The sequence below is a fragment of the Hippocampus bargibanti genome, linkage group LG05 (genome assembly GCF_051943395.1).
Source record: "Hippocampus bargibanti isolate YZ-2025 linkage group LG05, ASM5194339v1, whole genome shotgun sequence".
NCBI classification, from domain to species: Eukaryota; Metazoa; Chordata; class Actinopteri; order Syngnathiformes; family Syngnathidae; genus Hippocampus; species Hippocampus bargibanti.
In genome coordinates this window covers 22187513-22214002 of record NC_142738.1, presented here as the reverse complement: position 1 = coordinate 22214002, position 26490 = coordinate 22187513, and the positions used below count along the sequence as shown (strand labels likewise).

The window sequence follows — 26490 nt, the reverse complement described above, 5'->3', positions numbered from 1 at the left end:
TCCCCATTCCTGCATGGGTTTTCTCTGGGTACTTCGGTTTCCTTCCACATCCGTATTCGGAGGCAAATACATATAATATCACTGATTGAATCAAACGTGACGTCATTAGCAAGCATACAGGCCACTGAAGGACCATGACACAGTTGTGCAAGCCAATCACTTTGGGAACCACACCTTTAAATACACAAAGCCTGCATAACCATATTGTCGGGGTCAACGTCTATGACGTCACAGTGATGTACACACCTGTCAACCTGTACGTTTTTTTTGCCTGACAAGGTACGTTTATTATGCGTTTTAACACCTCTACGGCGTACAAGAAAATATGTACGGAAAAATGCAAATTTGTCCATTTTGGGTACCGTCCGGCATGCACCGGTTATCACGAAACGGCAAATCAATCAAGTCAAACGAGTTCGCCGCGGTAGCCTCTACCTCGGTATCGTTTTTTTTTTTTTTGTTGTTGCAAACGAAGCGAGCGGTTTTAATGCTACTGTGCGCATGCGTCTGCCGCCTGGGGATTTCCCATAGCTTCATTCCGATCACACGTGAACAAAGCGAAAATCAGGACGATACGAGGGATTGATACAAACTTCGAAGGAAGGTGTGGAATATTCGGATTGTGTTGCTTGCAAAAAAGAAGTGAAAGTAGCTTTCTCCGGTTTCTATGAATTAAAGATGCATACAAAGAGCCACGTCAAAAACGTAGAGGTCTGGAAAACATATCGATCATACAATAGAGAACACTGTAGTAATTAAGCAATACTAATTTTTACAAGTCTTGTAATTTAATCATTTATTAAGAATATGTACATAATTATATTATGAAACACATGTACGATATAACATGTTAAACTACATAAATAAACACGTTTGAAAAAAATATGGCGTACGATTATTTTGTATATTGTTGTACTAAGTTCATCCTGTCTACTTGATATCTAATATTAAGCAGATTCTTTACTTACAGACAGTAAGACATTCACTGTCTGTAAGTAAAGAATCTGCTTAATATTATTTTGTATATTGTAAGGAAAATAGACGTTTTGTAAGGGCATGGATCCGTGGAGGTTGACAGGTATGGATCAGGCACCCCCCGTCGTTCCACCAAATCAACTATCTGTACTGTACAGTACTGTTACATAAAGCAGTGTAATCCTGATTTGGTACACTGTGCCATGGGGTTATGTGGATCCTGGATGGGAATAATCCAGCCAGGGGTTCAAAGCCCAAAAAAATCAATTGTGGTTGGCAACACACACAGAAGCACTAGAATAGTTGGAGAAACCACCGTGTTTCCTTTTGACAAATTCTCTCACCGTCAAGTCCAAAATTCATTCTGCGATTAAAAAACAAAAAAAAAAACATGCAATGCTCTTATTGCACGAATAATTCGTCAGCATTTTAATGTGCTGAGAATGTTCGCAAATGTCGCGTCGTAAATAATGAAGTGCTCCTCTTCCTATTCGTCATCGCGAGATCAGATTGTCATGCAGTATCCTTGCTACGTGCACAACGAACTTCTGCTCATGGCAACACCGTACACAAGCGAGTCGAGTTCAACCACTTTGTGCCGTACGCATAGGGGCATCGTTTGTTCGAAGTGGTTCAAACTACGTATATTGCGTTAATAACTACGGTAACAATACTTCTTTTTAGTTTAATTACATATACATACACAAATTATGGTTGACATTATGGGTGAATAAAAACATTTCCGAAAACTGATTTAAAATGGAATGGTTTATCCCTAATGTAAGACGTGCGAATTTGAACGCACCGCACCCCCACTCGAGCGTCTACGTCAGAGAACTGCTAGTTGTGGAACGACCACCTTTCTGTGCATTTCATTAGCTAATAACGCTTTTAGGCGGGGCGTATTTTGCTTAAAGACATACTCATTGGATGAACGCTGTGCCTGTTGTCTTGTTAACCAGGTCAGGTTGTCGATGCGCGGGAGTGGGCTGGGGAGAGCCAGTGCAAGTGAACTCAACTTCGGCTGTCTTGTTTTACGATAATCTTTAAATGCTCTGACGTTTTTGCCAACGCTGTGATTTTACTAGAGACAGAATTAACTAGCGTGTCTGGAAATAGGCGACATATGCTCACATAACAACATGCCACATTTTTTTTAAACATTTTGTAATGCCACAAGAAAAACTTGGGGCCGGTAAGTAGAGCCTTATTTATACACCGCTATTAAATCTTATTGAAAATTGATGGATGGACCTCCTTTCTTCGTCTGACATAAATAAAATAGACTACATAACACCTCTTTGTGGACCGGTTCCTATAATGTAATTATTACATATTTTGATCATTTGAATTGGGAATAAAACCAAAATTGCTATCTTCCATCCACTGCTTTAATTAGGTCATTTACATTATTTTATACTTCTTTTTTATGACATTTACACATGCGACCAGATAAGCGGCCCCGTTGGATAACACATATGTGTTATCCATAATATTGTTTGCATGTTTTTGCTGCCAGTGCAGTGACTGAAAAGCTCTAAAAGCAGGTAAGCCACTGACTAACGCACATTGCGCTCAATGCCAGTTCCACTGTGCGTGTGACAGCGGCTAACCTGGTTTTGGGAATGCCTCTCGTGGAGTCGGCAAGACATCATTCAGCAAGCACGCCTCCAACACGTCCCAGTACGATCTTGCCGATCTGGAAAGCTGGGGGTCCAACAACCCCGCCCTTTTTTCACCCACTGTACATGTACTGTATTTATGGGCCGCACGGCGGATGTGTGGCAGATTTGACAAACTCTTTAGATGCACGTGTTCTTGAAGGGCCGAACTATGTGACCGACACTCTCAAATACTTTTGTTTCTTCATATTGAACACTTATGATATGACTGCGAGCATTCTCTTCAAACTACACCAGTTTAAGTAGTTACATACTGTTCTTTAGGTGTGGTTCGTAAAGTCACACATTTTAATAAGCGACCGTGTTTACCCCCGCCCACCATGTGGTCTATTGAAACGACAGTAATCGTGTTAATGGTGTGTCCGCGTGCTCCTGGAAAATACAGGAGGTGTCCATAACTTACACTTAAAACACAAATAAAACATATAATTGGGAACTTGAAAGTAATTTAGTATTTTTTGTTTCATGGAGTGGCATCCGGCATAGAAACAACTGCATCGTTTTCTCTGTGACTGAAGCAGCTGGTTGGAAACGCCTGTACGGCACTGTAGACTGTTTGTGTCCACAAGTGGGCGACAGCGGCTCACTTTGTCTGTCCAGACAGTGGCACCAACACATGGATTAGGGACATTACATAACCCGTACCAGACAGCTCTAAATCTTCTCATGATAATCCATTTGAATACTCATTATATCTAACCTGGTCATCGTGTGAGGTTTAAATTCACAATTTACACAATGCAGTTTGAAAAAAAAACTGATCTCAACTAATGTATACATTATAGCTTGACTTAGACAGAGGTGGATCAAAGAGTGATGCATCACTTTTTTCTGTTTGAAGTTAAAAAAATATTGTGGTATTCCCAAAAGCCTACATACACTACCAGTCATTGACAGAAGTCTTGTCGCATAAAGACATAGTAACATAAAACGGTATATAACTTTATTCCTAATCAATCGTCACAATAAATGGTTCATTTCAATGTCAAGGCCTTTCACATTAATAACTAGGCGCAAATTGAAACCGTCAAAAAGTGTCCTGATGGGCACAGCTTGGTAAAGCCCAGAAAATCGTTTTCGCAAGGACAAAAGTCTCGTCGTGTCTGTAAATAATTCAACCAATCACAGATTCGAGCTACACCTGTGACACATAATGTAATTAACACATTCCCAGGTGTGTATAAAAAGAACCCCAGCACACTAGACCTACATGTGAAGTGCAACCTGACCTCTGACAACATGCCAAAGATTCAACCCGCAGACCAAAGTGCTGATCATCAAGAGCCTGAAGACCAAGTCTGCCAGTGAGATGGCAGACATCTTTAATGTGTCCAAACGTCAAGTGGAGAGGATTAGATGAGACAAAGATTTGAAGAAACCGATGATGTTAATGACAAGCCCAGGTCAGGCAGACCCCGTAAGACAACTGTATGAGAGGACCATTTGTTGCTTTTCAACTGCAGCGGAGCTACATGAGAACTGGTCACCAGAAACCCGTATTTACAAGAACAGTTTGTCGAATTCTCTCACAGAGTGGTCTCCATGGCCGAGTTAGTCCTCAGAAACCAGCATTAAACAGAAGACAACGAAACAATCATGTTGCATTTGCTAAGGCCCGCAGCTTGCATAAAGGATGGACAGTGGAAAAGTGGCAGAAGGTTGATTTTTTTTTTTCTTTTTCTGATGAATCGTCCATTGGACTGCATCCCAATCGCCGCAAATACTGCAGAAGACCTGTTGGAACCCACATGGACCCAAGATAAACCCAGAAAACAGTCAAGTTTGGTAGAGGAAAAAAAATGTGGTTTTGGGTTACATCCAGTATGGGGGTGTGCGAGAGATCTGCAGAGTGGATGGCAACATCAACAGCCTGAAGTATCAAGTAAGTCTTGCTGCCCATTGCATCCAAAACCGCAAGAGAGGGCAAATTCTGCAGCAGGATGGTGCTCCTCAAACGTCAGCCTCCACATCAAAGTTCCTGAAAGCAAAGAAGGTCAAGGTGCTCCAGGATTGGCCAGCCCAGTCACCAGACATGAACGTTATTGACCATGTCTGGCGTAAGATGAAGGAGGCTTGGTAGATGAAACAGAAGAATATTGATGAACTCTGGGAGTCCTGCAAGACTGCTTTCTTTGTCATTCCAGATGACTTCATTAATAAGTTGAGTCATTGCCGAGAAGTATGGATGCAGTCCTCCAAGCTCACAGGAGCCATACACAATATGAATTCTTTTTCTAAGGCATCATGACTTTATGTTCTGACATTATTGTAGCATATTTGTGTATTCAAAATGAAATATGTATAATTTCTACATTATGTTTGTATGCGACAAGCAAAATCTGACCTTTCTGTCCTAATTAAATAATAAAACTCAAGGAATGATACAAAACTTTATTTTGGTATAATAATCTGGAGGGCTTTGCCTTTCATATAAGCCATTTCTGATTCCAATAGATCAACTACAAGTCAAGTTATTTGTTGTTCCGACAACTTGGATAAGCGACAAGTCTTTTGTCAGGGTATATAGTGTGCCTTCATCATCTTCCACCACTTGGAACAGCAGCCGATGTGCCAAGATCGTTGCGAAATTGACAGCTACTGCATGGGAGATGGATTTTCCAAAAAGCCAAGGAACCATCACAACGCATCAACGGACCATTTTGCCACAAAGAACGGAGAGGAGCGTGAATAATTGAAACCTTATAATATATTGATATTTCACTTCATTTCATATTTTAAATGCAGTGTTTACTGCTGGAGGTTGTGGATACATTAGTTTACAAGTAAAGGGATTAAAATGAATGTAGGTAATTAAGCATGATAGAGTTGCATTTAAGATTTATTTAGGAAATTTTTGAAGATCCTTTTTTGAATTATTTCAGTACTTTTGAAAATGTTACTGTAGCTTGCAATATTATGAAATATACAGTTTAATAAGAAAGCTTCTACCTCACTTTTGAAGAACTGCTAAGCTTTGGTATATTTTTGTTTAGTGTGAAAGGCTTTATTTAGAACAAGGGTGTCACTCATTTTTTGCCATGGGCCACATAGTAGTTACGGGTTTGGCTGCCACTGCTGACCTGCAGAAAAAATATCTTGTGACTGTAAAGTGTCCTTGAGAGTTTTGAAATGCGCTTATAAATGAAATGTTTTATTATTATACAATGTTTCATCCCCTCCACATATTGCATTTAGAACGCACAACAAATGAATCAATAACTCGTTTTGAAATTTGAAGTCAAGTGCAATGACTGTTATTGTGGTTTATATGGGACAATTTGAAATTTTTGTTCCGACTTTAGCAAGCATCATGGAATTTCACAAGTTTGATTTGCTCTCGCAGGCTGAATAAAATGATACGGCAGGCCAGATTTGGCCCCCAGCCCTTAACTTTGACACCTGTGCTTTAGAACCTCTGCTTCAGTGAGACAAATGGCCATTCTACAGTTTTCATTTTTAACTCTGGGAGGGTGGCATGCTTCAAAGGAAACCACGGACATGGTTGAGTGCTACAACCTCAAGACCGACCTGTGGATCATGTGCGCCCCAATGAAAGAATGACGCTATCGGCCAGGTGCTGCCGTGGTGGATGGAAAGATTTATGTCCTAGGAGGAGATGAAGGATGGGATAGATGAGAGTAAAGTAAGACCGTCTGTAGCTTTGCATTGTCGCATGAACTTGATGCCTGAGCTCACTCTGTTAGATATCATGACACAATCGAGAGGTACTGCGACGAGACCAACACATGGAAGATTGTCGGGGAGATGCCCATCAGTCGGAGCTGGCTCAGCTGTGTGCAGCTTTTTCAAAAAGAGGACAATTTGTCACACTACTAACGCAGTTTGCCAAACAGCTAATGGAAGTGACTACATCCGAGAGCAATGCCATGCCGCTCAACGCGCACCCTCAAAAGGAACACTAAACTACCATTCACATAGCTGTACTTCTGTATTATTACTAGGAATGTTATTTATCTGAAGTATGTGTAACTGAGAGTGACATGTTGAAATTTGTTGTGATCAGCAAGATGGTCTTTGGGCCAAGAAATTCAACTGAATATTTTTAGTGAGGTATCCGTGCAAAGGATTAACGTCAGCTGCGCTTTGTATTACATGTGTTTCAGGATTGTATTTATTTTGTGTTAATTATTTTTGTAATTGGTGTCAGTAAATTTTAAATAGAACTGACTAATAAAATGTTTCATTATCTTTTGAAGCAGCTGCCTGTCTTCCGTTTTTTTTAACCAATGCATCCATTACAGTCTACTGGAATTAAATGCAAACTCTAGTAAAATGTGAAGTGTATGATTCAGCTACAGGTACCTCGTTTAAATTGTGATTGGGGAAACACAAACCTGTAGTCGAAGGTCATTTTTCCAAGTCTCCCTGAAGATATTGTTAACTGGCTGCCCAACTTCCACTGAAGTGCCCTTGAGCAAGGTGATTTATATGGAACTGATGTGGAACAGACACATGGAACATAATATGAGCAGAATTAGGTGTGACATCCAAAATTATTCTGAATTATGGTGCAAGTATTGAAATACAATTTTTTGTAAGGCACCTTGTTCCAGTTCCAGCTGTTGTGAAAGTGCGATGCAAACAATTATGTATTATGGCACTTCACTTCTCATCATGAAGTTATCGTGACACTAACTCGGGTTGAAAACAAGGTTGTTGCAGTGTAGGTACCTCCCCGGGCCTATGTGGGTTTTCTCTGGTTTCCTCACACATTCCATGAACTTGCATGGCAAAAGTGTGGTGTGATTTACTACAAGTCCACTAGAGGGTACCTTACTGACCGACCTTTCTTAATGTCCATTTTTTCTTAAAGTTTGTTTTGAAAATGGCTTTAACAGTAAATATGCAACCAAATTGATTTCTTCTCCCCTTTCAGCCATTGTGGGTTGACAAAACTGCCATTAAACCAACACAATATATTTGCTTATGCAGCTTGCAACCAATACAGTGTGCTAGCACTGGCCAGTATGCTTTTGACCCTAGCGGCTTGTGATCAGAGCAATTTTTGTAAACTATGATTGGCTGATCATAGTTTGCAAAAACTCTGATGTTGACAAGCGCCTTCAAGAAGGTGTTGGTACCCCTTTTGGGTTGCCAACTTGAAATCTGATTGGTTAGAGTAACAGTTTGATCAACACATTTAATGCAACAGGGCCCGCAGAACTGATTGTGAAGGTGTTCATGGTGATTTTTGACCCTGGTAACAAATTATGATGTGTGTGTGTGTGTGTTTGGTTTGTTTTGCAGGTGGAGCAGGTGGCGATGGCTCCAATCGGCCGGAGGTTTCCCCAATGCGGATTCCTCTGTCTGGTTCAGCAGCTTGTACGCTGAAAGGAAAGATATATGTAATAGGTAGACAATTCATTTGACTTTGTTGACTTGAGGACCATGTTTACAAATGATCGCTTGATGCTGAGGGCAAAGTATAGCGTTACCTTGTGTCTCTTTGTTCGTTATGAAGATGATGTGCCTGTGTTTTATTTGCTTAAAAATATGTCGTGTTGTATTTGAAAGAATCTCTAACTTCCATGTTCAGGCAGTGAAAAAGCACGTAGCCGATAAAGTGTGCGCCTGTCATTTTGTGGTGGTTACCAAATGACCGTTTTACATCACACGTGTCCGTTTAAATGTTGGCTTTAGTAATGCTGCAAAGCGCACAGGTTTTGAGTCTAACATGAAGATCAGGGGTTGAATCGCTGCTTTTTGCATTGAACAGATCATCGATTGATTGGAAAACGACAAAGAGGGTACAGAAAGTGCTGAAGAATGAATGACTGTCTATGTGTTATATTCTTTGTTATTTATTTATTTTACTATGTTACTTCCGGGTCGAGTGAACGCTGACGCGTGTGGCTGCCGCTGCTCACCAGCAGAAAAACTATCCTGTGACTGTAAAGTGTCCTTGAGTTTCAAAAGGTGCTTATAAATGAAATGTATTATTATTATTATTATTATTATTGACTTTCATTAAAATAAATAAATATGTAAATGTTTCCACTGCGAGACTAACAAAGGCAAATCCAATCCAATCCAATAGGTGACATCAGCAACAGCTGTTTCTTGTCACGTTTTCCAAGGCGGTGATGGTGGTTGTGGATCCCAAAAAAACAGGCAAGAGGGAGCAGCAGGATGTATTGGACAAATTGTATTAAAATAAAGTCAGCAGGAACAAAATCTAAAACATCAAAGTCATCTGAACAGAAAAGTACAAAGTATCAAAGAAAACCAAGAGTAAGTCTGCCAAGATGAAACAAACATGACAGGGTGCAGCAAACACATAAACAGTACAATGACCCGACACCGAATGGTCGTGCTGGGACTCCTTTTAACTGCCACTGATGAGGACGACCAACACCTGTGCAACTGAGGGCGGGGCCGTCAGCGTCATCCGTTGGTCGCCAACCAGATCGTGACATTTCTGAGAAGTTGCAAGCATACTTGAAAAGAGACAATATATTTTCTATCCCATTGGGATACTGTATTTTAAAACTATTTCGAAGAAAGGAAAAGGAAAGGATATCCAGTGCTTTAGTCAACACAAAAATGGAAACAGGTCAAATTGACACTCATATTATGTTAAGGATCAACATTATATGAGGGTTAATTCTTTTAAATACAAACAAAACAGAAAAGATTATCTCAAACGTCAAGACATTTTATTGCATTTAAATATGAGGTAATAATTGCTAAAAAGTTCCTACATTTTACACAGGTAATTTGTAGCAAAACTCTGTAAATATATTTGTCTGAAGTATATACAGTATGTATATCATGGTATTATTAATAATGAGATTTTAAAATAAAAGGGGTAAATAGGTGAATGTGAAATAAAATTTGAACACATTTCCCTTGGCCATGTGGTCCATGTTTATCGCCATGATGATTCTTGGGATGTCAGGACTGCAAGACACACAAAAAGAAGTCGGGATAATGATCCCTTTGTTTAAAAATGAAACAAAAGGAAAAAAAAACTTCTGGAGAAACCCATGCCTCCTTCAGGAAATTCATACACGACAGGAAGACAAAGTGAGATATATTGATTCTTCCAATATGGAAAGAAGTGGAAGGAAAACAAAGCCAGAAACAGATTAACATGGCAGAGAATACTACTTCAAAAATCCCCCCCAATCAGAGGACTCCCAAAACACATGCTTCATTTTGACATGTCACCACAAAATTAGTAGCATACAATCAAAACTGGCTTGGGAAATTTCAAAGTCTTGTTGACTTGATATAAACACAGCCTAAAGTTTCATTACATCGAGGAACTGTAAGTTATGTCAGGACAAATGTTAAGAATGACGGCAGCAAACAACCAGTCACATTAATAACAAACAGGGAAAAAAAATGGAGCATTTTAACCGTTGGCCTCTTTGCACACCTTCACAATGTATTCACTTGTTTTAGTGTGGACCTTCCAAACTGAAACGTGTGAAATGACGTTGACATGCACAAGAGAAATACATTTCTTCTGATGTGTAAATAGGCCAATGTTTTACACGGGGAGAGTAATGGAAAGTGCAAAACATGCAGAGCCCTCTTTGGCGGACTCTTGCTCTTTGGGTGTTGATGGTCACCAAAGTACAAGGCATTGGGGTGGAGAGTTATCACCCTTACATTTAATTCATACAAAAACTGAATCACATCTTTCCAGATCATAAAAAAACATTATGCATAATCGGTGTATCAATACAGTGGAAAAGGCAGCTGTTTGGAGATAATGAGAATTGTTGAAATGGTAGGAATGTTGTCCTGAAAGAAGATACACATATTGTAAAGCTCCAAAGTATTAATACCCTGGCCAACATTTTCAAGTTGCTGTTTTTTAATTTCTTTGTTTTAAGTCGAAACATTTTCTGGCCTGAAAACAATTAGATAACTTGCAAATTGTTTATTTATGCATGTGATCTATATTTTTTAAAGTCTTCTCAGTCAAAGTCACCTTGGATAGCTTCCTGCTCACCCATGCCCATAATTCTGTCAAGCAGTACAGAAAATATATGTAGGAAGGTTTTCTTATCATTACCTCCTATCACAAGTGTTGGGGTTATTGTCTCATTTTCATTCACTATTATTGAAAAGTTGGCCATGGTAAAACAATTTTTGGGCTCTAAATATTGGTGTTAAGTGTGCCGATACGCACAAGTAAAACAAGACGGGAAAGCAGTTAGTCCAGACTAAAACAAAGAGAGGCTTGTTCTGTGCAGGCTATGAAAAAAAGAGGACAAGGAAGGAAGTTGTGAAGTTGCAAGTACCTCCACCTTACAGATGCTTCCACAACCCAACATCGAAAAGAGCAGCCTCAAACCAAAAACAGGGCAGGGATGGAGAAAAGTATGGGGGAGGGCAATAGTCCTAGGGACCAGGAGGGTGCCGGCAGGGCAGGAGAGGGGCAGAGCGGGATGGACGTAGAAGGGGGCAGAGTCTCACACATACACACCCTCAGGGTTGAGGCTGGATACAAGCGGGTTCTGTAGGTTGCGTGGGTGTCCCAGGAACTGCTTCGCAGTAGGACGAGGTGGTGATTCCACTAGTTACAAGGAGAAAAAAATGTATACATGCTTAATCTACAGGAAAGTCTGTTTTAATATTTCTCACCTCTGCCCTTACTGCCATTGCTGTATTCTTCTTGGAAAAGATGTGTCAATTCTAACTGCTCCAGTTGCTCTTGGAGGTCTGTGCGTGAGTGGCTATGTGCGGGCAGGACGCCGGCTTGTTGAATAAATTGCTGCAGGTTACACTGCCGCAACTCCTTGTTCAACTCCTCCAGCTCATCCTGTTTGGCCTGAGATGAATAAAAAAAGGAAAAAATATATATATATATATATATATATATACTGCAAAATAAGCAAATATAGCACATGAACACGGCAAATGAAAAATGTTTTAGAGTGTATCAGATTTATTAATTGAATAAGAAATGTTAAATTACAGTGCCGCAAAGAGGTTTCAACCCATTTCCTAATTTTTCTGTTCTTTGGATATTTATCATACACACCAATATTTTAGTTCATCAAAACAATGTGAATATTAAACAGATAACAGAAAATACAAAATACTGTTCGTAAAAGCAGATTTAATTTATCTACACACACGCGCGTGCACACGCACACACGCGCGCGCCACACACGCGCACACACACACACACACACACGCACGCACGCACGCACGCACGCACGCACGCACGCAAATCTAAACTTACCTGTTCCTGCATGAGAAAGTAATTGTACCCTGAATAAGGAGTTGTGCCACCCTTGGTATCAATCACTGAAATCAAGCTTTTTCAATAATTGACGAGTGGTCTTTAACGTTGCTGTCAGGGAATTTTGACCCACTCTTCTTTGCAGAATTGGTTAAACTCCGCCATGTTAGAGGGTTTTCAGGGCATGTACTGCCCATTTAAGGTCACACCCCAGCATCTCAATTGGATTCATATCTGGAGTTTAACTCGCGCACTTCAAAACCTTCACTTTGTTGTGGTTGTTTTTTTTCAACTCAAAGGTGAATTTTCTGGGGTGTTTCGGATTGTTGTTCTGATGCGGCATTTTCCAAGAGTGGTTGAGTTTGAGGGCGCCAACTGATTGTATGTTCTCCTTCTCCTTTTTTTGGGTGATTGAACAAGGCGTGTTATTCCTTTTTCAAATAAGGTCATGTCATTTTTCTCCATGCCTTAAGAAATTAAATTTGCATTTAGAAAAATGTTTTTATTTCCTTAAAATTGGTTTGATGAACTGAAACCTTTGTATTTAATACACATGCACAGAGCACAGAATTCAGGACAGGGGCAAAAACTACTGTTATTTCCCAGCATCGGACATGTGATTGAATGAATGTACAAGAATCGAACTTATCTTATAATGGTGCAAGTGATATTTCCTTCCATAAGGGGCATCAGATAGAAATTAGAAAGGCTAGTGAGCCTGTAGTGTTAGCCATTGGGACATCATCAGCCACCGATAACCATTTGTACATCCATTTGCAGTGAATTTTTCAGCAACGTTACAATCATTCATTAGGTTTCATCATAACATGCACGGCTAAACGCAATTGCTGGCTATTTTAACTGGTCTGAGGCCAGGGAGTCAGTTTAATGCATTGATTTATCTTCCGAAATTCACAGGGAAAATGCAAGAAGTGGTCTAGTAATTGAAAATGTGTATTGAAATAATTGAAATGTGTGTGCATGTATTTGAGACTAGGCAGGTGCATAATCTACATTAAAATATAAACCTGCATGTACAAAAAAAACATAAGCCAAATATGTATGTTTGGCATACAACATACTGTGTGTTGCACTGATGACTCTGGCAAAAAGCCAGTCACAGAATATTAATCAGAGGTCCTCCAAAGGAATGACTTGCGGAAAGGTAAACGAGCTCATCATTATTCTTTAATCAGTTTTGGAACCACTGAGCTATGACTTGTAGTCCACTGTTTGCCATCAAATCACCTGACTTGAAGTTGTCCCTGTACTTTGGCCCCTCCAAGCGGAACATTTCAAATGACGTGACCTCAAATATATGAGCTCAGTTACACAGACACCAGAGTCTCTGGTTTCATGTGGACTATGAGGGAAAAAAAGTTTAAACTGGGCTAAGCTTATATTGACAAAGCCACACCCAAGACAACATTCGTCACTAAATAAATAACTATTGTACATTCAGAGAAGTCTCAGTTGATCCAAGAAAGTGAAGCTCTTGTGTGACAAAACAAGTCTCTTTAATCTCATTTTTATACAGTACAAGAATAGTGAGACCGAGGTCATCTGTCATATAATCATCATGGGTTAGATTTTGAGTATATAAAACTTGTTGTGAACATGTTGTTAGTTCAATATATAAAGATAAATTCAGAGTTCAAATTTCATTTGTTAACACTTCATATTTGGTAAATGTGCCCCCCCGCGACCCTAATGAGGAATAAGCGGTACGGAAAATGGATGGATGTTTGTATGGTCTAGTGCAGTGTAGATGAAAGAGAGGGGTATGGTACATTTCACAGTCTCAGTTGAAAAGGTTCTATTCTACACTGTCAGGTAAAACAAACAAAAAAAGGGGGTTGATCAACAATAGCATCACAGTCCCTTTTCCAGGACTATAGCCTCTCTCCTTACCTGCAGCAGGGACTCTGTCTTCCCCAGAGCTTTATCAGTCTCAGAGAGGTGCTCCTCTAACTCGGTCCCATGGTTCACCTGGCTCCGGAGCTCTGCTCTCACGGCATCAAGGGACTTGTCTGGCCCTTTGTTTTTGGCTTCCGCATGACTTTCTCGTTGGATCTCTTGCTCTAGCTGAGCGGAGCGTACCGAGAACTCATCTAGCCGCCTCCCGCAGTCATCTAGCTTAGCGTGAAGGTCCCCTAGCTTCATTCTCATTCCTCGCTCCCGCTCCGTCTCAGCTTGGAACTCCTCCTCCCAGTACTGCTCATGGGCGAGCTCAGCCTCATTCATCCGCATCGTTTGCTCGAGGGTGTCCAGCTCCTCTTGGAAGCGAGCATCAGGGATCGGTGAAGGAGACAGAGCTGGGTGATGGTGCTCCCAAGAATCGGACTCCCTTTCTAGGGTTTCGAGTTGCGCTTCGATAGCCCTTAGTCTCTCTTGTTCCTGGAGAACTGCTTTAAAGACCTCCTCTTTGGATGGGCCTTTTGTGGGCGAGGGAGATGGCGCGTGAGGAGATGCAGGGGTGGGAGAAGAGGAAGTTAAAGGTGAGGCTCTTTGGTTTGGGGAGTCCCGAGGAGACCTCTGAAACTGCTTGGCTCTGGGAGAAGTTGATGGGCCAAGGTTGAATGTGAGTGATTTCTTGGGTTGACTGCGCTTTAAAAGGTCTAGCTCAGAAAACTTGGGCAGTGGTAGAGGACCCAGTTTGTCTTGTTTTGAGCCAGGCCCATCACTGCTGCTCGGGCCGGTGCGACGCAGGTAGAACTGAACCTCACTGCCGTGTTGGCCTAACTTGGCAAGAGACTCAAGTGGTCTTTCTGTGGCCAGTAACTGTCTTTCAGTGTCGCGCAGACGTTGGATCAGAACATAGCGTCCTGTCTGACCTGGGAACAAAGGAAACAAAGTGAATATACTTACTCTTTTACCAAACTATCAGCACTTTCCAAAATTACTAGCATCTAGCATCACAAATGTAAAACACAAAATGGTTCTAAGAAAATACATATGTCTAAACACCTTTGTTTCTTCAAAGTCATTAAAGCAGCGGATTTCTCTTCAACTCACTCCCTTGTGTGAGGAAGACTAAATGAACGAATTACATCAAATGCATGACAATACCTCTAAATATTTGCCTCTGAGAATAAAGAGTGATCAACTTTCATAAAATGGAAACTAAAGTTTCCTCAAGGACCTTGAAATTAGGACAATCCCTCCCTTATGGCTCGGCAAGCATCTCACTTGTCGAAGGAAGAGAGTGCTAAATCTGGTCTTATGATGCTAAATGCTGCTGCAGCGTATGGCTTGAATAAAGCCATAGGATACATGGGCAGGCTCAAATCCAAAATGACCTCTTGACAATACAGAAAAGCTCTTAATGTTGTTCAAAGCGTCAACTTCAGGATTAAGCATTATGCTTTTTGTTTTGCGAGCATGGTGTTATTTATTTATTTATTTATTTATTTATTTATTTATTTTAATACAGCCATGTTTTCACAAAGCAAATGTGTTCCTTTGGGATCACCGCAGTACGGTTTCCGTTGCGTCCGCAAAGCTTCATGATTAATGGGATGCCATAGTAGTTACAAATGAGAAACAAAGACAAACTATTCTCTCTCCATCGTAATAGTTAGCACAGTGAACCACTAAATAAATAGTGATGTTGTTCTTTTTACACTAGGAAGAAAGTTGAAAAGATCAAAAAGTAATGTTAGTTGCAACTTCTTAAATAATGGGATTGATTGATTTTGTCAAAGTGATTGTTTTTTATTATAAATTTGGCAATTTGGAGTGGAGTCATTGTTAACAGGAAAACAATCATATTAATCATTTTTTAATTGCTTTATCTTCATTAGGGTCGCGGGATGTGTCGGAGCTGATCCCAGGTCTTCGGCACCAGGCGGTGGACACCCTGAATTGGTTGCCAACCAATCACAGGGCACACATCTAACAGCCATCTGTCCTCAAACTTACACCTAGGGACAATCTGGAGTTTTCAATCAGCCTCCCACACACGATTTTGGAAATGTGGGAGGACACCAGAGTAAGCAGAAAAAAAACATGTACGTGCTAACCACTCGACTACCGGGCCTCCCGTGGTGAACTATTTTTACTTGATTTATTTTTAATGAAAATAAAGGTTTTATGGTGGAGTCTTAATATATTGACATTGGCCTTTGATATGTTGTGTTCCTCTCATTATGTTATACTTTTTATATAAAAGGGATAAGGAGTGGTTCAGTACTGCTTGGTTAAGTCAAACCATGAAATGCACTTCAAGACGCAGCTTGCTGCCAGCACCGTATCATGTGACACTCTCACATCAGGAGATGGTGATAATTACCTATTGCCTGGGCCAGAGCGATGACCACATCCTGGCAAGATGTCTCTTCTGAGAGTCCACATACCACCCGCACCACTCCGTCCACCCACACTTTGAGCTCCATCTGCGACTGAACGAAGCAATTTGATTGGTAAGATGGTCTTCCAAACCGATCACAATTGTTCAGTCTTCCTCAGCCCAGCTTTGCATGGCCCCAAATCTGTATGGGACAGACCATCAAGAAGCACAAGTATTAACATTTGGAGGCAGTTTTGTCCATCTTACACACAAGACAGTTTATTGACAGTTCCATATTCTGCATCATATACAGTAAAGTCTCGTTATATCGATATTCAAGGGAGTCCGAAAAAATATCGATATAACCGGGACTATCGATATATCCGACCCTGTTTGCATGTAATTTTCTCCGTGCGTGCATAGAAATAGTATCGATATAACCGGGACTATCGATATATCCGATATCGATATAACGAGACTTTACTGTAATTCAAAATTCATACTGACATCAAGAAGCAGCAATGCTGCTCCACCATTTATGACCACACCAGAAGACATCATGTTTCGTAGCAATCCCAGAGGTCTGTTAAGAGCTAAGGTAAGATCTAGTGGAGCTAGGAGCATAAATGCCAATCTGTAACCCAATTAAACGCTCTGCTACCCCTCTTCAAAGGCGTTATAATAGCTTACTGCCAACGGGAATGGACAGGAAAAGTGGAGCAAGTCAAGCTTGTATGCATTTGGTGGCGAGAGGAAGCAATGACAAAAAAGAGAGTCACGTGTGTTGTATGTGTCCGACTAATTTGATCTCATTCATCAGGACCAAAAGTGACTTGAGTGGGTAAATCAACACACTCTTTCGAGGCGGAAGGTCTGATTCTAAATTAATATAACTATGTTGCCTGTCAGCTCGTACTTTTATAGCCAAGCTTCAAAACAAGATAATAAAATACTGCAGGGCTCATGAAAAATGAAAAGTGAAAAGCCTCACGAAAAAAAAAGGAAACCATGTCATCTGTGGGTAAAAAACACACCCGGACACATGTCGTTCTCTTTCCATCTGACTTCTAATCTTAGTGGCATGTGTTTGCACTCGCGGCAACCCCTCCCCCTCTCCCCACACACACCTTATCTTGGTCATCTATCAGTGCCTAGCCGTGCTCTGTTGGCTGCCAATAGGGAGCTGCCTCCAAGGAATGCATTGACTTCATCAACCAGCGGAAGAATTCAGACTTTCTTGAAACAAGTACAGCCCTGCACAGCCCGCCCCTGGTGACCTCAACACTGCACCACCGTTATTTATCTGCTTGTTTAGAGGGCAAACACATTGATATGGCAACATGTTACGCTTTAGCCCAATATGACATCATACACACAAAGTGTGATGTCACTGCTACAAGAGTGAACGTGTTGCAAATAATCATCCGTGGTAGATCGTATGCATGGTATACATTGTAATATAATTTAGGTAATTGAGTCTTGACACCGCCTCCCCCAAAAAAAAGATCAAACACTGCAAAATAAATGGCATTACACTAATGTCATGATTTTTCTTCAGAATGGCAAACGGTGTTGCAATACTGTACGTAATTAAACCTGACAGGGAGAGTCACAAAGTGAGTAGTCAGACAATCATCTGCTTTGCCAGAGAGGCTTTTGTCTCTTTTTTTATCTGATAAACAGGAAGCTACATTTCAAATCTTGAGCAGTGGAATGACACTTTGCAAGACACGTCACAGTCAACTGCCTCAGCTGAACAGAGTTCAAAGTACTTCCACAGCCACAGATGAGGTGCACTCACCTATGTTATTTAGGTCTAGCTCTTCCTGGTTAGTGAAACATGATAACCATCACCAACTAGAATCAAACAGGCTTGTGAATTTCAAGTTGCGATCTATTCCCGCTATCGCAGGCAACGTGACTGAGAACCAGACAATGGCATGACGCTGTTCCTGGGTTGAATGTCTGTCATTGGTACTGAAGTGGCTCACATCGCTGATTATTCATGGAGCTAGTGTCGGATCAACTCTCAACACATCTGCTTTTTGACAGTTCCACCATGTGTGACCGGTCACAACCTTTCACCCAAAATTGAACAAACGCAGCAAAACATCCTAACACCTAGTTTCACACAAAACCTGGTCCTACACGCATGCCGCATGTTGACTCAGTGCAAGGAATGAAGAAAATGTTCTCACTGAGACTTATCAGCAACCTCAAACATTCACAACTACATGGGCTTAGACAATGACCAAGTGAACCAGGCGTTTGGGGAGATACATGAGGAAAATATAAAGGACGAGGAAGAGCGACTAAGAAAACAGCGATGATGGGAGCCATGTGCTCTCTATTCTTCCCCCCTCTCATCAGCCATTGAGCAAAACCACACCGCCCCTTTTATCACCCCGTCTGTGTCTCTTTCTGTCGCTCTTCAAAAACAGGCTGGCGGTTCCACAGTGAATTCCACATCCCAGCCCTACGTATACATTGGAGAGTTGTGTGCCACTTGAGTTGGGGGAACAGTGGTAGTTGTACAAATTCTATGTTTTTCCATTAAATCACACAGTCACTTGAACATATACAGGAAACTCAACAAAAATATCAAGGCAACATGTTTGTTTTTGCTCCCATTTTTTCACGAGGTAAACTCAAAAGTGTACGCAAAAGTACAATTTCCCTCAAACATTGCTCACAGAGCAGGCAAAATCTGTGCTCCTAAGCATCTCCACTTTGCCCCAGTACAGTGAAACTGCAAATAGATTTAGAAGAGGCATTTTATTATGGGGAGCCGAAGGCACACCTGTGCAATATTGTGGACAACCTAAATTGTGCAATAATCATGCTATCTTATCAGCATCTTGAAATGGCACAACTATGAGGTGCATGGTAGAAGTGATCACTCACAAGGTTTTCAACAAATTTATGGACAATGCAAACTCAACACAAACAAAAAAAAACCATGAACACTGTAAAAAAAGTGATAGTACAAAACGTTTTAGAGCTTTGAGTTCAGCTCATGAAAAATGAGGGCCAATGTCTTGTATTTATATTTTTGTTCTGTGGATATGCTTCATTTACACAAATATTAATACATCAGGAACACTGTACAACTAAATTTAACATCACCATCTCGTTTTACACATTACTTAACCGGACTCAATCACAACGTGAATATTTGAATTCAACTTTGGCAAGCTGTGAGTGTTCATCCCGTATTTTAAGAAATGTTCATTTAATAAAAAGATAAAAAACAAATCAACAATGCCTGAAAAAGTATGCAAGACTGGATATTCTGCAGCTTTTCAACAACTCTAGCCTGGGGTTCAGAGAGGTGTGCTATGTCAGTGCGTTGGTCACAAGTTGGGTAGGCATGCACGTACAGCTTCAAGAGTGCTATTGCTGCGGCCACAGGAGGTCAAGAAGCAATGCACTGTGTTGCAGATCACACCTGCACATATGAGCGTAACCACAGATAGGAACTCATTCAGACCACACAAGGGAGCATTGTCGATGCACAAGCACAGCACTTACATTTGTTCAAAATTACAATGAGTAAGAGCAGAAAACGAGGGTTAAAAAGCATGCATAGGTTTAACATTGTTGCTTGATGACAATGAACAGTGGTGGAAGAACCCATGTGCTGCTCTGCTCGAGCTTGGTACATTCAAGGACCTTGTCACGCTGGCACTGAGCAGCCTGCTCTCATCACAACTGCAGACACTCTCTTGTTGTCATTTCACTCTAAGCAGGCAGTTGCTTCTTTTGCCTCTGGTGTCACTGGGTTGGTGTGCAGTGCCAATTACTGCGGCCATTCTGCCTCATCCACATGTTATAACTGATAAAACTAATAAAGTTATTGCTTGTGTTTCCCTGCTACCTGATTTCCACTCTTTATTCTGGCCATCCTTCGATGACATCCAAAGTTTTAGTTTGCTGGGAGAATGCAGCTGTTGCATTCAAATACTCACGAGATCAAAAGCAAACAGTTCAAGTCCGCAACCTGTCGTTCGTCAACAGTCGTGGTAATTATCATCCACGAAACCATTTTGGTTGGGTAGCAGCATTGGGGAAAAGACTCCCCATATCTTATTTAACTCCTATATACTTTCTATGGGCGGCCCGGTAGTCGAGTGGTTAGCACACCGGCTTCACAGTGCAGAGGTCGCCGGTTCGCGTCCCGGTCCGGCCTCCCTGTGTGGAGTTTGCATGTTCTCCCCGGACCCGCGTGGGTTTTCTCCGGGTCCTCCGGTTTCCTCCCACACTCCAAAAACATGCATGGCAGGCAGATTGACCACTCCAAATTGTCCCTAGGTGTGAGTGTGAGAGTGACTGTTGTATGTCTTTGTGTGCCCTGCGATTGGCTGGCAACCAATTCAGGGTGTCTCCCGCCTCGTGCCCGAAGACAGCTGAGATAGGCTCCAGCAACCCCCGCGACCCTAGTGAGGAATAAGCGGTACGGAAAATGAGATGAGATGAGAGATACTTTCTATGATTATCGCCTGCTTTCGCATATCATTTTAGAGTACAAGTCATGCAGTATTGGGAGAGAATACCTAGATGAATGTGGTATGCATTTATTTATGTATTTGTTTTATTTATTCTTTTCTTTGTTTATTGTTGTATTTATTTTTTAATTCGGTGCATCATGCAAACATTTCCTTAAGACCATTCGATTCAGTTCGATTTTGTTTGGTTTCTCTAAGAATTATACATGCAAGACATTCAGAACAGAGGAATAGGAATATGGAATTTGCTTTCAAAAGGATGGGAGGCCGGTTAATTTTTTCCTTTATCCATTGCGGTTTTTACATTTTAATAAAAATGTAATGGATTAGTTCAGTCAATAATATACGTGTAAATATAGGTGCATTCCAGATTTGCGATGGTTTGAACAAGTGTGAGAGCAGAGTGACGCCTGGCTTCCAAATTGCCCAAGGTTTCACAAACACATCAACAACTGGGTTCAGGTGTGTTGGTCAGACAGCAATGAGTGGAACACAGACAGAAAGGTAAACCAGGGAGCTGAAGGTTCATATTACTAATTTTTTCAATCGCTGAGGTTTAAAGTGTAAGCCATAGAAATAATTGCTGGGGAAATAACAGCAGAACGTTGAGCAAGAACGTGACATTAAAATACAAGCGGTACAACTATAAAAGCGGTTTGGGAAATAAAACTGGGTCACATGGGTTTTTGTTTGTGCTTCATGGGGCGATGCGATATGCACACAAACAATAGTACATGCACATTAAAAGTTGTATATTTTAAGATTTAATCCTTAGAACTGAGATGTGGTTTTCCTAAAATACCAATTATGATCAGCTCACTGTTAAGACACGAGAAAAAAAAAACATTTTTCTCACAGCAGACATTGATTGGGAAAATGTTTGTTAGAAAAATGTGCTTAAGACCTACACATGCTTTAAAAATGTTCGGTCTTCTTGAAGCTCCCTTTTTACTGGGTTGGAAATTAATCAAATACAGCACAATGATCTTAAGTCATGCATAGATGCCAAGTATCAAGCACTATACATTTTTATCCTGCTCGCAACAGCACTTGGGTAGACGGTGATGCTGATGGAGCTGATTGAGTGAGTTATAACTACAGTGTAGTAGACCACAGTGTAATGAATTAGCTAAGAGGTATAATCTGCTTTTACTGCGATTAGAATACATATTAGGTCTCATGATAACTAGGCAAGTCGGTTAGCTACAACCTACCTTATCCAGTGTGTAGTAGCCATTATCAAATTATTTTGCTTCATTTGACGTACAATGTCTCGAGAGAACAAGGGTCTAAGTGTTATACAAGTTCATACTTGGCTTTATTTCACTACAGGTTTGGGAGTGAAGGCTGTCGGAAAGCTGAGCAGCCGAAAATCCTCGCTGGTGTCCAAGAAGTGGTGTGACCAAAAGTTGTTAAGAAAATTAAGGCTTCTCTTCTTTAAAATAAAAAAAATACAGCATAGAATGTGGGTAGAGACAAGCAAAGCAATGCAGATGGTCTCTCCAGTAACCACACTATAGCGTGGCTATACTATATGTACCAGTTCTTCAACAGAACAATCGGATTTCCAAAAAAATGAAAATTACGTCACAATTAAATGGCTAATCATGCAAAAAAACAAGATTCCTTTACTGTATTACAGTTCAACATAGCCAAATTCTGAAAAAATAATTGATGAACATAGCCATCCCGAGTCACAAATACACAGCTATAGAATAGATTGCATACCGTTGCTCCAATAAATTTAAACGTATTCACTGCTACAAAAATTGTAGGGTCTGTCAACATCTGGTAAAAATTAAACGGACCACGTGATTTGTAGCTGATGTCAATGATCTAAAGCAGAACTTGACCCAGTCATTAAGAGTCTGTCAGGTGTTACTGAGCCAAGACGAACTGTGGAAAACACCTCTGAGCAGTGTCAGTCAACATAAATTGTCACCAGCCATTTTCCCAACTGGCCTGAACAGGAACAAAGTAAAAGATAAGGTGAAATGGATAGTTTTATCATTGAAAAATGACACTTTCTGTTCTATCATGCATATTAGCATATTTGACAATAACGCTGACTTTGACTTTGACTATTAGACGATATAGACCACGTGGCCAAAAACACAATGCAGTTGTCACGTCAATACATCTGCATAATTTATCCGTCCAATGGACTTACTGCTGTCATGATCTGGTTGGTGACCAACTGGTGGCGCTGTCGGCCCCGCCTGCACCTGCACAGGTGCCGGTCGTTTCCAATCAGTCACACTCAAAAGGACACCTGGCATGACCATTCGGTGTCGGGTAATTGTTATATGTCATTGAATGCTGTTGAACACATTGTATGCTGTTGGATGCAATTGTATGCATTGTGTGCAGTGCATGTGTTTGTTTAATCTTGGCGGACTTTTAATCTTGGTTTTCTTTTGAGTGTGACTGATTGGAAACGACCGGCACCTGTGCAGGTGCAGGCGGGGCCGACAGCGCCACCAGTTGGTCACCAACCAGATCATGACAGTGCTTGAAGGTCGGGTAATTCTGTCACGGTTTGCACGGTGGTGATGACGGGTGCGGATCCCAAAAAGCAGGCAAGAGGGAGCAGGAGGTTGTATTTGAGAAATTGTATTAAAATAAAGTCAGCAGGAACAAAATGTAAAACATCAAAATCATCTGAATGGAAAAAATACAAAGTAGCAAAAGAAGACCAAAAGTAAAAGTCCGCCAAGGTTAAACAAACACGTACACAATGCATGCAGCAACCAAGCAGCAAACAAACAACTAACCGGCACCTGATGGTCGCGCCGGGTGTCCTTTTAAGTGTCAATGATTAAACGACCAGCACCTGCGAGGTTGCAGGCAAGGCTGACGTCGCTACCCGCTGGTCGCCAATCTGATCGGGACGACCAGCACCTGTGCAGGTGTAGGTGGGGCCGACAGCGCCCCCCGTTGGTCGCCAACCAGATCATGACAACTGCTAACTTTGCATCAGCTGGGAAACTGAGCACACACACACACACACACACACACACACACACACACACACACACACACACACACACACACACACACACACACACACACACACACACACGCACACACGCACACACACACACACACACACACACACACACACACACACACACACACACACACACACGCGCACACACACACACACACACACACACACATCAGCAAAAAGTGGGAATGATAACGGCAGATTGCACAGGCAGCGCCAAACTCCACAGAGATCTGGGTTTAGGATGAGTGGGTTGGCCAACCACAGGCATAGCATTCCTTTATAATTTCGAATGAGCGAAAGAAGAAGGTTCTCAGACTGCTGATGGGCACCCATGTGTAATTATACACCACCGATCTGAGTCAGCAATGCTTGCAAGGGAATGAGGACAAGCTCCTTTCCCAATGAAGCGCAAATACACAAACTGACAACCATACAGTGTAAATGTGTAATAGAAAGCCAAACATGAAATTACATAATTGTTATCAATGTTCGATTGGCAACCAAACTTGTGAAGAGGTATTAGTATCTTTAAATCTCTCAAAATATGAACTTTTTTTGTAGGTGTACAAGCACGTGTACCAGTCCTTTCCCATATGCATGCTTGAATCTGCCACAAGGGATTCACATCTACCACAGCGTCCAGTGTCACAGGTTTGAAGTTCCAACTCATTGGTAATTTATAACATTCCACCGTGTCTTCTTATATGAATTATTTACCACGGTTTTTTTTCATTTAACAACTTTCTTTAGATTTTTTTAAAACCCATTTTTAATATTATGAACGAAATATTTGTTTTACTATCTTAAAAAAATGGTTAGCTCAAATTATGTATGGCAGGGGAGAAAAGACATACTCGTTTTTGCATTTGGATTTATATTGCATGGGCAACTAAAAGTACTTTAAAAAGTCAAGCTCTAAATCAGCAGACACCTGGTTGGTGAATACATTGGAACGGCGTTTAGTAGAAGTGAGTGAAGGAATACATTCATTAACAATGCCTTTATGAGAAAAATGCAGCGAGTTTCAATGACCAGCTCAGGTGAACACTGAGACGAATTTTAAAATACTACATGAAGACTCAGAATCCGATGAAGTATTAAGTTTGACAATTGAATAGATCTGGAGAAAGCGTATGACAAGGTGCCCGGAGAAGAGCTGTGGTATTGCATGAGGAAGTCTGGAGTGACAGAAAAGTATGTCAGAGCGGTGCAAGACATGTATCATGACTGTAAAACAGTTGTGAGGTGTGCTGTTGGTGTGACGGAGGAATTCAAGGTGGGGGTGGGACTCCACCAGGGGTCAGCTCTGAGCCCCTTCTTATTTGCTATGGTGATGGACAGGCTGACAGACAATGTTAGATAAGAATGTCCTTGGACCATGATGTTTGCAGATGACATTGTGATCTGTAGCCAGAACGGGGAACAGGTGGCGGAGAAACTAGAGATGTGGAGATATGCCCTGGAAAAGAGAGGAATGAAGATTAGCCGCAGCAAGACGGAATATATGTGTGTGAATGAGAGGGATCAGAGGAGAGAGAGTGACTGTATCGGGAGAAGGATGCTGAATCTTGAACTGCCAGGCAGGAGACCGAGAGGAAGACCAAAGAAGAGATTTATGGATGTAATCAAAGAGGACATGGAGGTAGCTGGTGTGAGAGAAGAGGATGCACAAGACAGGGTGATAGATGGAGGACACTGATTTGCTGTGGTGACCTCTGAAGGGAAAAGACGAAAGGAAAAGAATTGAATATACAGTGAGACCTTAACTTACGAACACCTTATATTACGAACTTTTCATCTTACCAACGTCAAATTTATGAAAATTAAAACTTTATAAAATTAAAAATCATAAGCACTATTTTCATAATACCACCACGGCTGGTCCATCAAGCATACGACCTTTTGATCTGGCGGAGTGATCTTCGGCGGAGGCACACGACTGAACAGCGCTGCAGCCGGCGCTACTTTCCACACCCCCTCTCATTGAATGCACACATCGATCGCCTACTTGGAGCTTTTTGCTGATAATTTTACTATGATGGGACTGAAAAAAAACACCACAGGCTCGTGTTCAGCCCAAGACACAAAATAAAATCACCATCGCTGAGAAGAAGGAGATAATTGAAAAACACGAACGAGGTGTGCGTTTGTGTGATTTAGGGGCCGAGCACGGCTACGCTAAGACAACCATTGCTACCATTTTTCGGAACAGAAAAGCCATCAAAGGTGTGTCTGTTGCAAAAGGTGTTTCCGTGCTCTCAAAGCGACGGTCTCGGGCAATGGAAAAAGTTGAAAAACTTGTTAATTTTGATTAACGAAAAGCAGCTATCCGGCGACAGCATCAAGTGAGCTCATAAAGGCAATGTTGGCAAAGTGGAATGATGTGCAGACTTTTACTGAACAGTTCCATTCAGAAAAGACTGTGGCTATGACAATCATCAACATGATGAACAATAATGTGATGCCTCAGCTTCGTAACACCTTACAAGTCAGAAAGCAACAGGTGACAATTAAGAGGTTTTTAATCAGCAAAAATGATGAGGAGTCTCCAAAGAAAAAAGAAGACAAGCCACACCAGAGGTTAAGTTACCAACAGTCCTTATGGAAGGTGACTCTCCTTCCATAAGCCATCAACGACCATCAAAAAGGTAAATACAACTTTATTTGAGAGCAGTTTATTTCTTTAATTACAGTCCTCATGTAATGTGCATGTGGCATGTGGCTGCCTTTCCAGCAGCTCATGTATTTTGTTTTTCTACTTTCATTCCTTTCATCACTTTGCTGCTGTGAAATGTAAATTTCTCCAC

At 41.2% G+C, this 26490-nt stretch overlaps 1 protein-coding gene and 1 long non-coding RNA gene across 4 annotated transcripts in view; one reads left to right on the top strand and one right to left on the bottom strand.

The window, feature by feature from the left end:
- The first annotated feature begins 1959 nt into the window (after positions 1 to 1959).
- LOC148898229 (uncharacterized) lies at positions 1960 to 15987 on the top strand. 2 transcript variants are annotated; one of them, XR_016115063.1, is made up of 3 exons: positions 1960 to 2170; positions 7926 to 8030; positions 15684 to 15987. It is a non-coding gene; the product is annotated as an uncharacterized LOC148898229 (long non-coding RNA). The 2 variants fall into 2 exon arrangements; XR_016115062.1 differs by lacking the exon at positions 15684 to 15987 and adding an exon at positions 8716 to 8851 and having other exon boundaries at positions 7926 to 8594.
- rassf7a (Ras association domain family member 7a) overlaps positions 8809 to 26490 on the bottom strand; it is a 30457-nt gene continuing 12775 nt past the window's right edge. The window contains exons 2-6 of one of the 2 annotated variants that reach the window (XM_088997319.1): positions 16172 to 16370; positions 13792 to 14714; positions 11289 to 11463; positions 11119 to 11208; positions 8809 to 9578 (exon numbers count right to left, since the gene is read on the bottom strand). In XM_088997319.1, the coding sequence (XP_088853445.1) occupies positions 9547 to 9578; positions 11119 to 11208; positions 11289 to 11463; positions 13792 to 14714; positions 16172 to 16274 (1323 nt within the window). In that variant the 5' untranslated portion in view covers positions 16275 to 16370 and the 3' untranslated portion in view covers positions 8809 to 9546. Of the gene's footprint in view, positions 9579 to 11118; positions 11209 to 11276; positions 11464 to 13791; positions 14715 to 16171; positions 16371 to 26490 lie in introns of both variants that reach the window. The other variant, XM_088997318.1, reaches the window with a different exon arrangement.